At 37.0% G+C, this 17,120-nt stretch overlaps 1 protein-coding gene across 2 annotated transcripts in view; it reads right to left on the reverse strand.

Annotated features, from left to right (window-relative positions):
• Positions 1-3,511: 3,511 nt before the first annotated feature.
• The window catches only part of C24H18orf63 (chromosome 24 C18orf63 homolog), a 31,248-nt gene continuing 17,639 nt past the window's right edge, over positions 3,512-17,120 (reverse strand). Inside the window, exons 9-14 of one of the 2 annotated variants that reach the window (XM_086372580.1) lie at positions 16,137-16,233; positions 15,872-15,957; positions 14,777-14,960; positions 7,868-8,872; positions 7,591-7,677; positions 3,520-6,270 (exon numbers count right to left, since the gene is read on the reverse strand). In XM_086372580.1, coding sequence (XP_086228706.1) covers positions 7,624-7,677; positions 7,868-8,872; positions 14,777-14,960; positions 15,872-15,957; positions 16,137-16,233 — 1,426 coding nt within the window. In that variant the 3' untranslated portion in view covers positions 3,520-6,270; positions 7,591-7,623. Of the gene's footprint in view, positions 6,271-7,590; positions 7,678-7,867; positions 8,873-14,776; positions 14,961-15,871; positions 15,958-16,136; positions 16,234-17,120 lie in introns of both variants that reach the window. The other variant, XM_086372579.1, reaches the window with a different exon arrangement.

Consider the following 17,120-nt stretch of genomic DNA (forward strand, 5'->3'; position numbering starts at 1 on the left):
ATTGAATGTCCTACTTCATGTTGTTTTTACTCTCAGTTTCATCTAGTTATTTCCTCAGGGACTGCAGAGCAATAGTAGGCAGCAAAGTAATGAAATGTGGTAAATCTGGTTAAAGAGAAATATGACTAAAAATACTTTCCTTTGTTTCATCTCAGCAGCCGCATGTATAGCGTGGCTTTCTTTAGTTTATGAAGTATGAAAACTAGTTCTTAGGAGAGAAAAGGCAGGCTGGATTTATTGCTCTGGGAAACATAGCTTGCTTAATGTTATAATATATAAAAGTTCTTTGTTTTATAGATACGCCGTAAAAGTCTAGGTCATAATCATTAACTGCTTTTTATGTGTGTGTGTGTGCGCTCAGCTGCTCAGTCACGTCTGACTGTAGCCCGCCAGGCCACTCTGTCCATGGGATTTTCCAGGCAAGAATGCTGGAGTGGGTTGCCGTTTCCTTCTCCGTAATAGTGTGTAGGCACCCATTAGAAGGACGCGATGCTGCTTTGATGAGTGTCTGAAGTGTTAGGGTCTGTAGTGCTAACAATGTTAGCACGCATGTGTACATGAAGTTGGTTTCTTATCCAGTAACTTTGTCAGGATGAACCTCTAGAAACTGAAGTGCTGGGTGGAGAAGCTTGAAGCAGTGCATCCCTCTGCGCAGGACGAGACGAGCCTCACGGGACTGCCCTGTGAATCCCACACCCCAGGCGGTATTGCTGCTGCCCTTGCCCTCGCCGCTCACCCTCATGCCCCCAAAGGCAGCTCACTCTGCTTTCAAGCTGCTGTTACATTCTGGGAGCCCTGGGCGCCCACCATCCTTCAGAGAACTGTCAGAATGCAATCGTTATGAACTACAGCCCCATTTTACTACCTTACAGCCCCAAAGGTAAGACCTTTACGGCTTTTACGCTGTGTGAAGGTTTTTTTTTTTTTTGGTATTATTTTTCTCAAAATAACACACACATATACCCCATGAAATACAACCTACACATTCAAAAGTGCATAAACATATAGATAGAGTTTAATGGACAATTATAAAGTCAATGCTTGTATAATATCACCCAGGACAAGAAATGAAATGGAAATTACCACTGTTCCAGAAGGACTTCCCACCATCTACCTGCCCAGGTTACAGTCCCTCCCCTCCCTTGGGAGGCACCACTGTACTGGATTTTTAAACAACAGTTTCTTTGTTTTCCTTTATAATGTGTATACTTATATAGTCATCCCTGAGGGGTTCTCCAGTGGCTCAGGAGATGCAGGAGACTCGGGTTCGATCCCTGAGTCAGGAATATCCCCTGGAGGAGGGCATGGTAACCCACTCCATGTTCTTGCCTGGGGAATCCAATGCACAGAGAAGGCTGGCAGGCTACGGTCCATGGGGTTGCAGAGTCAGACACGACTAACTTAGCACACAGGTAAGCATTCATCCTCAAACAACACGGTTGAGTTTGTCCTCTCTTTGGACTACCCATGAATGGAAGCTCTTTTGTTACCTTGCTTCTTTATGTTTGTAAAATTCATACCAGTCATTTAGATTGTGTTTGAGCTATTATGAACTGGGATAGTATGCAATCTTATATGTATCGGTCCCTTTCTGGACTCTGTTCCAGTGGTTTGTTAGTCTGCATACCAATACCGTATTAATTATTACAGCTTTGTATAAATCTTGCTATCTGGAGAGCAAGTGCTCCCTTCTTATCTTTTTTCCTCTAAGAGTCTTTGCTTATTCTTGACTTTTACATTCCATATCAATTTTATAAGAAGCTTATCAAGTTCTAAAACAAATATGTTGAAATTTGGATGGAAATCTCTTTCAATTTTTCTCATAGATTGAGTTCCAATCTATGAACGTGACATAGTTCTCCATTTACTTGGATAGTATTTTTTAATATAATTCAATAAAGTTCCATTTCTTCCCAAAGGTTTTGGCATTTCCAATAGTTTTATATGTCTGGTATTTTAAGCTAATTCTTGGTTTGAGGTTTCTTAGATCACCTTGGTGATATACATTTGGGCAGAAATCCACTGGGGGGCCCTTTACAGGTCCCTGGGGGAAGAGAGCATGGAGCTAGTTACAAGGGCGTCCCTTCACTGTGGGCATAGCCTTCAGGGTCCAGGAAAGCGCCTGTGCTGCAGGGCGTGCCGGCATCTCCCTTGGGCTCTCTGTCTCTGTGGGCTCTGAACTTGGACATTTGTCTCCCTTCACTCTTCAATGTCGTGGAAACACAGCTCCATGTCAAGTCTGGATTATCACATATCTTAGGAGCAAAAGTGATTTTGAATTCTCTGTTTACCTTTCTGGTTTTTTCTTAGTGTTTTTTGACTGTAATTCCATACATCACTTGGGTTCTTCGATGTTTCTACAAACTCTAAGAAAATTCATCCAGCATTTTTAGTTGCTTTCCATGAGAGGGTTAGCTTGAATAACCTAGCGTGCCATTATCAAAAACAGGAACTCCAAAAAGGTAGATAGTTTTCAACTTCTGATCCAGACCAAAACAAGCATTCACCAAGCTGAGAACCAAAGGGAAATGAGGGCAGTGAGGCTGCATTTTCTTCATAAAAGTCCCATATTTCTTTCTTTTTGGTAGTAATGGTAAGGGGCAGACCTAGAACTGGATTTGGAAAAGGCAATTTATATAAAATCCTTACTCTTAGAAATAAAACCTTATAATGATTTAAATAGCATGTTTTTAAAATTCCATTATGTTATTCATCTTAGCTAAATGATTATACTGACATGTGTTCCCTCTACATGCAGACCCAGGATTTTATTTTAAAAGCTGCTTAACTCAGAGATTTAAATATTTTATTCCCAAACAACTCTAATGGTGAGATAAGTAGATATATCATAAACCACAAAGCCAATAATTTTGCCAGATTTCTCCTTGAATATGACTGCAGTTTCTATTTTTATATAGGAATATGTGTTTCTTTTTTCCTACATTTGTCACCTTCTAAAACATAACTTATTTGTTATGTTTACTGTTTGTCTCTTTCTGCCGGTGTTCACTGGTATATCCCAAGCATCTGCAATAGCTCTTGGAACACAGCAAATACTAAATAAATGTTTGTTGAATGAAAGAATGTGAGACTTGGGGCTTCCCTAGTGGCTCAGTGGTAAAGAATCTACCTGCCAACGCAGGAGACATGAGTTTGACCCCTGATCTGGGAAGACCCCACATATCACAGAGCAACTAAGCCCCGGGCCGCAACTGTTGAGCCTGTGCTCACGAGCCCCGGAGCTGCCACACTGCGCCCATGGGCCCCAGAGCTGCTGCTCCACACCAAGAGAAGCCACCGCAACGAGAAGCCCGCACACCGCAGCTAGAGAGGGGCTCCCACTCCCTGCAACGAGACAAAAGCCCACACGCCAGCCAAAGCCCAGCACAGCTGAAATAAATAAAACTATATTAAAAAGAGGGATGTGCAACTTTGAGAATAAAGGTTTTGTTAAGGGGTGAGAACCTAAAATTGTTTTACATGGGTCCAGCAGTAAATGCATGCGAAGAAATAGAACCACAGAGGTAAAGGAATTTATTATTTATCCAAGCCTTTCCAGTCCTACTTACAGTCACTCTGACATAGGGAAATACATCTATTTGAAATACATTATTTTCATTAAAAATAAGACACTATGACACCATGTAGGATACAACATGAATATTTTAAGCATCAATAAATAAAGACCATGACATTTTTAAGCACTTATCAATACTGACCATTCTTAAGTATCAGCAAATACTCAATATATTGTCAGTTTCAGCATAGCAGCAGATGATGTGAAATTTGAAAAAGAGCAAAAACTGGGTAGTCAACTGGCTAGTCAGATAAAAGCTAATCACTGACTAACTCATATTTCTTACTTGCTATGTAAGCAATAAATAAAATATAAATAAAATGAGATATAAAAATTATAGTAATATATAATAAAATACAAATAAAATAGTGATATAGTAAGCAATATTGTGAAATTTAAAATATAAAAGGTAGAAAAAAATTTTTAATGTCTATGAAGGTGATTTTTATCATTAATTTCAGCATACTTGGTTTTTAAATGCAATGGCTGATCTTTTCAGATTCTGTATTTAGGCAAACAAAATCATTTATTTATGGTTTTGAAATTGTAATGGTACTAAAGCTAACAACATACAATTGGAATGTGAAAAATGATTTGAGGGCAGAGTTAGGTAGGGGTATCCCACAATGCATACAGATTACCAAAAATTTAAACAAGAAAATAATTAAGTTTTCCTTAATTAGATTTGGAATTATTCTGGCTTTCAAAATTATAATCTTTAAAATGAATAAAAAACTTCACTGATTTCTCCAGTGAATTTGTGCACAATGTGGTCTGAATATGGACTAGTAAATTACCAATCAATTTATCTTTATAGTAAATCATATATATACACATATATGTATATGCATTTATATGTTATATGTGTATATATATATTTGGTAAATTTTCATTTAGGTATTATAAATATTACAAGATGAAAAATAAACCTACTTTACACCAGAAAATATACTGATCCTAACATAAGCAGGCTTTTGCCATGTAGGTTAATATTTATCTAAAGAAATACTTTCCTACAAATTCTAAGTTTTAGACACTAACAGAGTGGAGGAGGGGCTATCAAGATTTTTTATATAATGAACAGGAAGATATAATACACTACTTGATCAAGTGGATTTATCTTTTTAAATTATTTTGCTAAGCCTAATAGTAAAATAAGTTTTACCTACCTGAGGCATGATAACAGAACAGTAACAGGAAGGCAGTCTAGAGATACATGGAACAGAAGGAATGCTGGTTTCAGGAATGAGTGTGTTGTGGATGACTGATCAAGTGATCAAATATTTATCCTTATTAACAGCACTTTCATAAACAAATATTTCCACCATAGCCTCACAAAGTGACATACCGTTTTTTACTGCAGTCTACTAGTTGTCCATCATACTAGTTTTAGAATGAGAAAGGCATGTTCAAAATAGGGTTTAAACCAGATGTACTTCCCTAAGAAAATGGTAAAATAATTATAAAGATAACTCTGGACAATAGAAATGTTTACAGCAAAGGTATACAGTAAACTAACAAGGTACAATTTTAATTATATTATTTTTATATTTACAGTTTTGAAATAAAATCTGTGTTCACTTTTGCCTTTAATTGCAATGGTTTAGGGAAGTAGTAAAAGCAGTAAGTCACACTATAAAATTAAGCTCAACTTATATTTGACCCTCTGCTGCTCTTTTTTAATGAAGGATTATTTCAGTGGAACATCAATAAGGATTTTTGGTTTCTTTAAATATCTTACCACAACAATTATATCACATTTTTTAAATTAAATATCTAAAATGTTTGAAAGCCAGAATAATACTTGTTAGAACAGAAGCTCCATTTCAGTTTCCCTCTTTTTAAATATTAGACCAAATGTCGTTGTTGACATTTGCTTCGATGTAGTTATACTTCTGCATCTTGGCCAGGAACCCAGAATGGAATGGGACTGCTGGACACGAGGCCACACGGTCAACTGCAGTTTTATCATTTCAAGACTGAACGAATAAAATCACCCTCCAGTATCCTGATTATATGACTGAAGGCTCTAGTTCTTCTGTGAAATTTATTTTATTTTTATTGAGGTCTTCCTGTTGGTTTGCCTATTAAACTAAAATGAAATTTAGTGACTCAACAAAGATATGGTAGACCTTCAAAATGTAATGTATATAAACACATTCTTTTTTTTTCTTTAAAAATATTCTATGCTTTATCCGTACGAGAAAACATATTTTGGGTAAAACCAAATGATGTGCTGAATTTGCTTTAAATTAGTATAATAAAAAAGTGTTACCAGTGAGAAATAGATGAAACAGAGTGGCAAAATATTAATAATTCTTGAAGCAGGGTGATAGGTACTCAGAGGTTTTTTACACTATTATCTGTATGTTCTGTGGTTGAAAATTTTAACAGTAAAAATAATGAATCCAACCAAGTTTCAATAATAAAAAAGCTACTGTATAACTGGACATTTTGCAAAGATCTGTACTAAGACTAATTATGTAACTCGTTGTTATAGTGAAAGGTTGGGAACAACTTAAACATCAATCATTAGGAACAGTCAAATATAGTACATCCACATGCAATGGAATCCTATCCAATGATGAAAAAGCCTGTTAAGTGAAAAAAGAGTTTCCACAGCAGCATATGGAGCCTGATTCCATGTTCACAGGAGTGTGTGCGTGTCCATCTGTTGTTCAGAGTGGTTATCTCTGCAAAGAGGAATTGCAGGTGGTTTTTTATTTTTATTTTTTACCTTTTCTTGAACCTGTTTTGTATTATTCAAAAATTTTACAGGCATATATATTAATTTTATATTTGGGGATATTGTTTTCTATAATAATATCCTATGGTTTTTCTCATCATGTTATTCTTCCTAGCTAATGGAATGATTATTTAATTGTTAAAAATTGTGTTAGGTCTTATGTAATTCAAAGAGGGCTTCCCAGGTGACTCTAGTGATAAAGAACCTGAGACGTGGGTTTGATCTCTGTGTTGGGAAGATCCCCTTGAGAAAGAAATGGCAACCTACTCCAGTATTCCTGTCTGGGAAATCCCCATGGACAGAGCATGGAGGGCTATAGACCATGGAGTCGCAAGAGGTGGATAGGACTTAGAGACTAAACAATAAAAAAATTCAAAGTGGCAAAGTGCTATACTTCTAAAACAACATGAAACCCAGAGTAGATGTCATTATCTTAAACAATGGAAATAAAAATTTTTCCTCAACCATCTACTGGTTGTTTAAAGAAAGACATCAAACACTACATGAAACATAAAATTATAAAATAAATGAAAATAGACTTAATTATCTCTTGGTTAATTCAAATCAGGCTAAAATTCTATTAATTATGGAGAGAAATAGCATTTGGAAGAGAAAATGAGAAAATGCTTTCTAGTTCATTTATAGTAAATTTGAATTGAAAATATTCCAGCAGTTCTATGCAGAAAAGTATTTGTGTATATTTTAGTAATATGTTTGTTCTTAGATTAACCAGATGGCAGGACAAAATAAAATGCTTTTTCCAAATGCATGGTTTTGTGATTTCAGAGCTGTGGACTCAGCGTTTTCAGCTAAATCTCATGTTTAACTCCAGCCAGCACTGTAAAATTCTTTGGAGTAAACTTGAACTCAATGATTAACTTTGGAAATATCATTTGAAGTTTGTTATCTTGGGTGAGAGTCCAAAAGGTAGGTGCTCTAGCGGCTGTGAAATCCTACATCTTTAGGCAGTCAGTTGCTGCAGCGCCCTCCTCTTAGTCTGCTGAGACCCCACAGTGGGTGGGAGCCAGTGATGGGACCCCTCTACCTCACCCCTCTTTAGGGCCCTCTTACAACACACCACAGCTGTTGCACACAGTCCTTCGTCAAGGGCTGTACTGTCCCCACCATTTACTATTTCCTAGATTTTTAAGGCTTCAAGGAATTAAAGGTAGTTCCTTTGGTACATGAGATTGGGGACCCCTAATCTTGATGATTCCAATTTGGGTAATGTCATAAAAAACGACTCAGAAGATATTACTGAAGTTACCTGGTGGATATTTCCTTCTTTCACATCCATGTCCTAAGCTTTAGGAATGAGAGACTTCTTGGGTTTTGATTTGTCCAAGTGATGTATCTGTAACCAGATTGAAGAATCACATTTTATTATAAATTAATTGTATATACTTGCAGGTGTGTTAGATACTCTGATTCTCAGTGTGTTTCTAAGAGATCTTTGGCAAATCATTTAAATCTTTATTTAGGGGGTTTAAAAGTGTATCACATGATGAGTGGCCCCAGATTAAAATTGCATTTTGGTTTTTTACCTGTTTCCTAGCACGGGATTGTCCACAAAGGACAGTATTGGAGTGAGCCTTCTTTGACGTTTTTAGAGAGTCCTGACATAACTTCTTAGACTTGGGGGCTGTTCTGCTTACTGTTAATTGGTGGTCAGTTACATCAGCTTCTTTAGTTTGGTCAACTGATTGCGGCTGTAGCGGTTGGGAATCTTCCGGATCTGTGTCTGACTCAAAAATATGTGGTTGTCTTTTTACTTTTAGTGACTCATGGCTTTTCCCTAAAACCTGTGTTATATATTTGCTTGTCAAATTCTCTTTTCCATTCACTTGGGAGCCAACAGCACTTTTTAGTACATCTAAATTGCTAGTTGGCATCTGAAATACTGAACTATTAGACAGTTGTTTACTTTCACTTAAACTCGTGATCAATGATTTTCCACTAGAAAGGGGATTTTTTGTCATATTTCCATAGGATTCAGTGTTTTTTTCTTGCAGAGATCTACAAGTCTTGAGATTCAGATTTTTAGCCTTCATCTGAATGCTATGACTAGGTCTTTTTTTAGTAGTTGGATCTAAATTTGGTTTATCGTCCTGGATCTCACTAGATTTCAGTGAAAACAACTTAGATTCTGTATCAACACGTTTTCTTCTCAGGTTCTCAGGTGCTAAAATACTTTTGGTCGTCTGTAGCGGTCGACTTTTGAAAACTGGTATGAATCTAGGGGCAATATTATGTTGGGAGCTAAAGTTTGTGTCTTGAACTTGAGCATTTCCTCTGGTGGGCTTGGGTACTTCCAGTACTTGTGCGGCCTGGTCAGACGGCGCTTTCTTGCTGCTCAGAACAGACTCTGGCTGGAGGCGCAGAGCGGAGGACCCCGAGGGCTTCGGCGGGCTGACCGAGCGCGCCCCCTTGTGGCCCGCAGCTGCTGAGCACGGCGGGAAGCTCGGGGCCCGGGCGGCTCTTGTGGAAGGGGTGTGAGCTGGAGAGGACTTGGCTTGAGCAGTTAGATTGGGCGGCTTGACTTTGTTTCCCTGAAAGGATAAACATTAGAAAATGTAAAACTATCCTTAAAGGAAAATAAATAATTTATAAAATATCATCAAGATAAGAATAAAAAGTAACACTACAATGTATAGAACAGTTAAAGAAAAACAAAAAGCCAACAGGCCTTACTGAGGACATGTGTGTGTTTCTTATGATTTGTATCCTACTTTTGATACTATCCATTCAAGACAATGTTTTAAGATGAAGTTGCGCTCTAAACTGTAAAAACTATACACTTAGCTACTCCCGTTGTGTTTCAAACGTGCTCATGCGTCCTTCTCCCTCAGAATATCTCTCTTCTCTCCATTTTTTTCCCTTTCAGCTTCCCAAAGATCATTTATCAGTCAGTATTTGTCACACAAAAAAAGAGGACAGTGTAGCGCTCTTGTCTGTTAGTATGCATGTTCACTCTCCCTAAGTAAATACTCGACTCTGAGGGTAGGAAAACCACGTGTTACTTCTTCTTACAGCCTTCACATTCTTAAATCCTCCACACAGTTACTAACAAAACACGTTATTCAAAGAAATTAAAGTAACGGGAGAGGCATTTACACTGGGCCTTTCAGAGTAAGTGCGGCATTGACTATAGGGCAGTGACCGTCTTAATCATTTTGTCTCTTCATTGCCTACTAGAGTGCCTGGTACTTGGAAGCGTTTTGGAAATATTTGTCAAACTGACTTGTCAGATATATCAAGGAGAAACAAGTGTTCATAGTCTTCTTAAACAAACTGTGGTAAAAAATATATATATAAAACATCAAATATACCATGCTAACCATTTTTAAGCATACAATTCAGTGGCATTAAGTATACCCCCCCACTGTACTTCTGCTGTATAATCATCACTACTATTTATAAAACTTTATGCCAAACAGGAACTTTGGAGGCTTTAAACAATAACTCCGTTTCCTTCTCTTAGCACTCTTTCTAGAGCCTGCTGCTGCTGCTGCTGCTAAGTCACTTCAGTCGTGTCCGACTCTGTGCGACCCCATAGACAGCAGCCCTGCAGGCTCCCCCATCCCCGGGATTCTCCAGGCAAGAACACTGGAGTGGGTTGCCATTTCCTTCTCCAGTGCATGAAAGTGAAAAGTGAAAGTGAAGTCGCTCAGTCGTGTCCAACCCTCAGCGACCCCATGGACTGCAGCCTTCCAGGTTCCTCCACCCTTGGGATTTTCCAGGCAAGAGTACTGGAGTGGGGTGCCATTGCCTTCTCCGTTCTAGAGCCTAGAAATCTAAAATGAACATTTTCTCCTTTGCATCTAGGGTTCAGGATGTGATTTAAGATCAACCAATCAGATGCACTCATACAATATTTGGAAGAGAGAAGTGAGGTAAAGTCATACTTCTGTAGTTTCTGCTGAAAGGTTTACTTATGGATGACTTTGGAATTTTGGTGGCAGAGTTAGCAGAAGTTCAAGTGTCCATTCACCAGCTTTGTAGATGTCTGGAAACAGAGCTTAGGACAGTCACTTTCCGGGTGTGGATCATATTAGGTAAACATACCACATGCACTTCACCACACACCACCAACCTCACCCTACGAGGCTTCCCTCTGTACACAGATGCTACCACGGGGAGAATGATGTCTAAATTTGCATAAAATTCTATCTCAAAAAGATGCTCTGTCAGAAGTGACTAAATCATCTTAAACTGCCTAGAGTGAATATTTTGTTTGACGAAAATATGGTTCAAGAATTAAGTTGAAATCAATTACAGAAAATCCAAGAACACTTTTAGACTCTTGGTTTTTATAAACTGTAATGACTGTTAAACAGCATACATACTACTTGGGATACAAAAAGAAAAACTCAATCTAGGCAGATTTATATAAGAATAGGTTACTTGTATTCTGATATAAAACTCATCTAGAATATGTATCTGAAACGTTTACATTCACGTCCAGTTTTGTCTTCAGGAATATACTTAAATATACTTGAATATTTTCCAGGAATATACCTCTGATGGAAATAATTTCCAGGGGCTTTTTTTTTGCCCCCTAGCCCTTCAATATATTATTTATACATTCTTTCAATTTCTAAAATATAGTAAACAGCCCAAAGGGGGAAACCTCTAGGTTTATATTCAAAAAAATTTTAAAGGCTACAAAAAGGGCTTATGTAAACAGCAGATGAAATCATAAATAATTCACAGAACTTAAAATACATAAATGGTCAAAAAACCAAAGCTTTGTGAAATAATAACCTAAGAGAAAACATACGCTTTACCACATTATGACCACTATTCTGCCAGGTGTCACTGTGGCTTAGGTGACTTTTAACTTCTAGAACTGTATACAGTTTATATCTTTGTACATTAACGTAAAATTACAGAGGGAAACCAAAAGCTTTAACCTATATTTAAATAGATATCTAATAGAGGCCTAGAATTAAGGAAATCTTTAATACAGCTTGAAGACTAACCAAAATGATGCATCAAATGTGCTTTGTCTATTAAAATTTGGTTCTGTGCCTTGCACCACCTGAGTGTTTCTTTAATTAAAGTCGAACCAGGATTCAGTTAAGCTCAGATTTAGCTAGAGGTTTGTAGGAAATATGGGTCTTGGAAGAAAGTGTTAAGTTTAAAAGACATGACAACAAGGAAACCATCATTCAAATGCAAAATATGGAACATTTTCCAGGGTAAAAAATCCATTTTCCCCAGCAAATAACTGGCATAAATAAAAGGGAAAACAGTTTGGGATGTTATATAATAAAAGAGATCTAAAAAAATATAACAACCAAATTAAGTGGACCTTTCCTGGATTCTGATTTAAACAAAACCTCTAAAATAAATCTTTGAGATAAATAGGGAATTAGAGTATGAACTAGGCTTAGATGGTAATAAATCTGCCTGCAATGCAGGAGACCCGGCTTCAATCCCTGGGTGGGGAAGATCCCCTGGAGAAAGGAATGGCTACCCACTCCATATTCTTGCCTGGAGAATCCCATGACAGAGGAGTCCATGGGGTTGCAAAGAATCGGACATGACTGAGCAACTAAGCACAGACACACACACACACACACACACACACACACACGGGAACTACTGTTAAATAATTTTTTAAAAAGCTCTCATCAGAATAAGACATATATTAATGCTAAAATCTCTATAAATTAAATAATAGTATATCCTGGATTTGTTGTAAAATATTACAGTTTATCCCACACTCCAAAAATATGTCAAGGAGTAACCAGATGGTAGGTATACAAGAGTTCATTATACTATAGTAATTACTTTTTATGTATTACTTTTTACATATGTATTATGTAATTACTTTTTTATGTATCTTGGAGAATTCTCATAATTTTTTTTTAAGCTAATTGGGCTAGGTACTCCTGCTAATTTATGAAACTCTTTTTTAAGTCAGTTGAGTTTTTTCAAGCAGTTTGATCTATTGATTTTTCATTTTTTTAATTTATTCTTTTTTAGTGCTACTGCATGACTCTTAGAGCTAACAAGGTGGTAGCAATAACATAAACTAACATTTACTGAAGGCTTAAATACAAGCAACTGTTCCAAGGAGGATTATCTAATCTAAAAATAAAAACCACAAAACCCTGTGTAGTCTGGTGCTGGGAAGGAAACGGTGATGTGCTGCATAGAGCTCCTTCCAGAAAGGGGGATCCTTGCTGCTGGGTGCTATCAGCAAGCCTCCTTTGGCAGTCAGCCCCTGCAGAGACGGCCTTGGTTATGGATGCCCATCTCACCCTAGAATTTGCCTGTCTTGAGGTCGCCCAAATCTAGCAACAGATTGGAAGACGGTATAAAGGCCTGCTACTTTGGCCAATGCAAAACCACCGTGATTGGCCATTTTAGTACCTGCTTTGGTTTTGACTTCTCCCTTCACCCAATCTTCCTTCCCTGCCTTCCATAGCTGTTGATTCCAAGGGTAGTTCTCAACAATCATCACACACACTGGACTCTGTCTCAGAGCAGGCTTCCTGGAGAGCCCAATTTGTGATGAGCGCTAGCATTACCACTACTGTGGTGCCCCATTTTACAGCTGGGGGAACAGAGGCACAGAGAGATCAAATAACTTGTCCAAGATTATACATGGGCTTCTCTTGTGGCTCAGCTGACAAAGAATCCGCCTGCAATGCAGGAGACCTGGCTTTGACCCCTGAGCTGGGAGGATGAGAAGGGAAAGACTACCCACTCAAGTATTTTGGCCTAGAGAATTCCATGGACTGTATAGGTCATGGGGTCAAAAAGAGTTGGACACGACTGAGCAACTTTCACTTTCACTTTCAAGATTATATAAGTAATAAGGGGTTCAAACCCAGGCAGCCTGTCTCCAGGGCCTGAGCTCTTAACTACAAATCTAAATTTTCCAATTTTAGAACTAAGAATCTGATTCTTCAGGTTTCAGTTTTAATTTTGCAATGTATTTAACTGTGTGGCTTTGGCTAAATTACTTGAATGCTGTAAGCTTCAGTTTCCCTTTCTGCAAAATTGAGAAAACAATTTTTTACCCCAAGGGTCTATTTTGGTAATTAAATGAGAAGGCATACAGAAGGCGCTCAATAAAACTGAGTAGGAGAAATTCTTATTGTCAATGTTCCAATTGTCAGAGGCAATATAAAGATCAGAAATTCCATATAAGTGTTATTTTACATTTAAGAAGCAAATTTTCACAAATACATTGTCTGCATTCACCATTTCCAAAATAGACATGGGCTGGAAATATTAGGTAGTCAATAAATATATAAACATATTTGAAAAAAGTGCATGATGTAATGACATGTCTTCTAAATTCCTCAGATTTAGACTTGGCCAACAACTAAACCCTTTAAAATGTTATGTCTGGCCAAAATTTTAAGATGCATAAAGTTCAAAAAGAAGTCAATTGATACTCTCTACCCACACTCCCAGCGAAATGGCCTTGCCTATAGTACCTGATATCTTGCCTGTCATGTTTTTATAGCATTTATATGAGGTGTTGACCCTTAACCCAAGGACACCAGACCCCCATGCTGGCTAGTGACAGATGATGTGATCTGGCTTGAAAACATAAAGCAAAAAATGTCATGAGGCATACTGTTGGAGCCATAGCAAGTCAACATACATGAAAGCCTAAGTCATTTGAGCAGTGGAGGCTACAATAAAACAAGGCGCTAGTAAGTCAAGAAAGGAGACTCAGCAATATTCCAGTAATCCATATTATATTTCAAACTGCTCAAATTATTCAAACCTTTGTCTTTCCTTCTGATGAAAACATATTATATCTGTCATTTAAAAGAAAGATCTTGTTAAAAAATTTAAATTAAATTTCCATTTGTTCTTCCAAAGCTTCCCTTTTGATTTTGTTGCCTTTTGACAAAGAAATTGTATCCTATTGAGTGTGAAGACAGGCCATCTTATTTTCTTCATCAGTACTGCTTAAACCACTACTTTTTTTTTCATAAATAAGATTTCACTTGGCATGTCATCTTACAATAAAAATTTTCTCAAGTTAATTCAATTTCTATCAATTATTCAAAGGCTTTCTCATCAATTGGACTTTAAATGACAGAACTTCAAAGAAAACTTGGATTTGTATGAGGCAGACGTTTCCAAATTATCCTGTAATTATCATTTATCATTTATTCTTTGAAAAAACATGTAATGAACATGTATTAAGTACCGGGAACTTAGGATATGTTCTCTGCCTTCTAGGAAGTCACGCTACATTAATTAGAAGAAATAGACCAACAACTACCATGATACCAAGGTAAATGCAATAATAATAGGAACGACAGTACAACAAAAACAAACAGCAGCAGGGAAACACCGAACTGAGGGAAAGGACCCAGCACAGTGGGCTAGGCTGTCCATCACTGACGGCAAAGATCCGAGGAATAACGTGCAGAGCATGTCTTAGAGAACTTGGTAGGACAGGAAAAACTACTCACCTGCAAATGCAGTGTGGTTAGTTCTTGTGTGTAGTAGCACGGTTTAGTTGTCATCTTTATGGGAAATCCACATATATGGGGCAGCTTAGATTTTAAATCTGAAAGAAAACTTCTCAGCACACCTTCCATATCTACCCTTGGAAAGAACTGTATGGGTTGGCTTCTGACGCAACTGAGAGGGTACCTGAGCATTGTTAAAGAACAATGGGACTTTTTTTGCAGATAGGAGACAGCATTTTTTTTAACTGATGTAAAAAGGTCTGAAAATTGTAACTGCTGAAAAGGTACAAATAACTAAATCCTAACTACTTTAAATTTTAACTTTCACAATAAAAACAACTCACAGTAGTACCCTTATTACCATATGGCTCTTGCCACAGACCGGCAAACTACGCTATCCAAAAAAAGATTTATAAAAAAGACATGATCTTCATAGATTGTAAATGTAAATATTCACAGTAAACAATAAACAGGTTGCATCTCCAAGAACAGTAAAAATTCAGCACAGAGAAACACCACATATGAATTGCATTCAAGCTCTGAACGTGGTTCTTTGAGCAAAGCAGTTAACTTTTTCTGATATAAAACATTCTGAAGACTTGGAATAATGTCTCGGCATCTAATGAAGGGGAATAATTGATAGCTGTTAACTTCAACTTTATATTAAGATTTGGGTTAGGAAATATAGAATACAGAAAGAGAACACTAGGCTCCTCTCTCTTCCTTTTAGGGACCAGCTGGTCAGAATACAAAGAAACAAAAATGATGAAACCAGTATTAATTAAGATGGGAGAGTTTCACCTGAGCACTTGTGCTCTGTGTATAGATTTTTAAAAATAACACCAAGAAAAATATTTTCTCAAATCAATGAGGTGCATTAAGTGCAATTTAAATCCTCTAAACTTTGCCTGTGAAATTATTCTCCAAAAAAGAAATTTTCATTAAGTGACATTCAATTCCATCCTTTCAATGGTGTCCAATATGCCACCGGAGGGAGCCCTTGGCTAAGGAGAATCCTATACAATTTCTTTGTTCCTTTCTACTGGGAGTCTTGCCTGGATCCTAGGGAGGGCAGAGAGCATCTGTAAAGGATATGTGAAGAGCCTTTCTCCTATCATTTTGAAGTAGATGCAGCAGTATATTTTAATAGTTCCAAGGTCTTCTGGAAGCTTATAACCATACTAAAAGTTAAGAACAAAGTTGAAATTGTCTTGAGTGAAAGCTAAACTTGAGGTTAAACTACAAGAAGCAAAATTAAATAGCTACTGCGTGCTGTGATTCATGGAGTTGCAAAGAGTTGGACACGACTGAGCGACTGAACTGAACTGAACTGAATGTAATATATATTTCTATTCCTTACCAGGCCATCCCAGTGCATCTGGAAATCTTCATACGAGTGAAAAGGACAGTCAGGGGGTATGGTGTGAAGAATACTTATCATTCGTCCCATTTTCATGCTACGAAAAATACAGTTGGTAAAATACTATGAGCCAGTGCTTAGACATGGAGCTTCCCAGGTGGCACTAGTGTGAAGAAACCACCTGCTGATGCAAGAGATGTAAGAGAACTGGTTCTGACCCCGGGTTGGTTTAAGTCAACTATGTGATTTGGAAAGCATTCAAAAATTATAGCAACTATCAACATATAAGTAATAAGCTACTCATTTGCTCCCAGTTCTAAATTAACATTGTATTAAATTCTTAACAAAGAAATGTTAGGAAAAACAAAGTTGAACTGATGCAAACAATATGCTAGTTACAAACACAGAACAGTGACTAATAAATACAGTGTTGCCACACAGAGGTATGCCTGGTAATTTTAGACTTTAGGGGAAAGTTTGTTAAGAGTTGAATGAATCGGAAGCCAATCTATGTTCCCTATCCACCTCTTCTGTGCTTCAGTGACCAAGTCATAATGCAGATGCCACTACTTAAACTTCTAATCTGGTTAAAATTTCATGCTAATAGTCATATTTATATTAATAACAAGTCATTTTTTCCCTTGAAAATAGTATAAACTTATAACTTAGCTCATATCAAATGATATTGAATCATTAATTATATGTACATGTTTATAAGGTTCTATTGATGTTACATATAGTTGTATATCTATAAATTTTACTGTTTTAAAATGAGGTCTAATAAAGATAAAATGTATAATAAAATTATTTTAGTAATTTGATGGCTTCTCCAAGTATGACAATATTGTTTCAATATCTTTTTAGAGTTATAATTCAGTTTCCAAAATTTACAAAAATGGTTTATACTTTGCACATATCAATGTTGAAGCAAAATAAGAGAAAACTACTATATCCCAAACCCACCCCAGATATGACAAACTGAAA

This window comes from Bos grunniens, chromosome 24, assembly GCF_055505025.1.
Source record: "Bos grunniens cultivar Pamir isolate PY7600 chromosome 24, Bosgru_T2T1.0, whole genome shotgun sequence".
Lineage (NCBI taxonomy): Eukaryota > Metazoa > Chordata > Mammalia > Artiodactyla > Bovidae > Bos > Bos grunniens.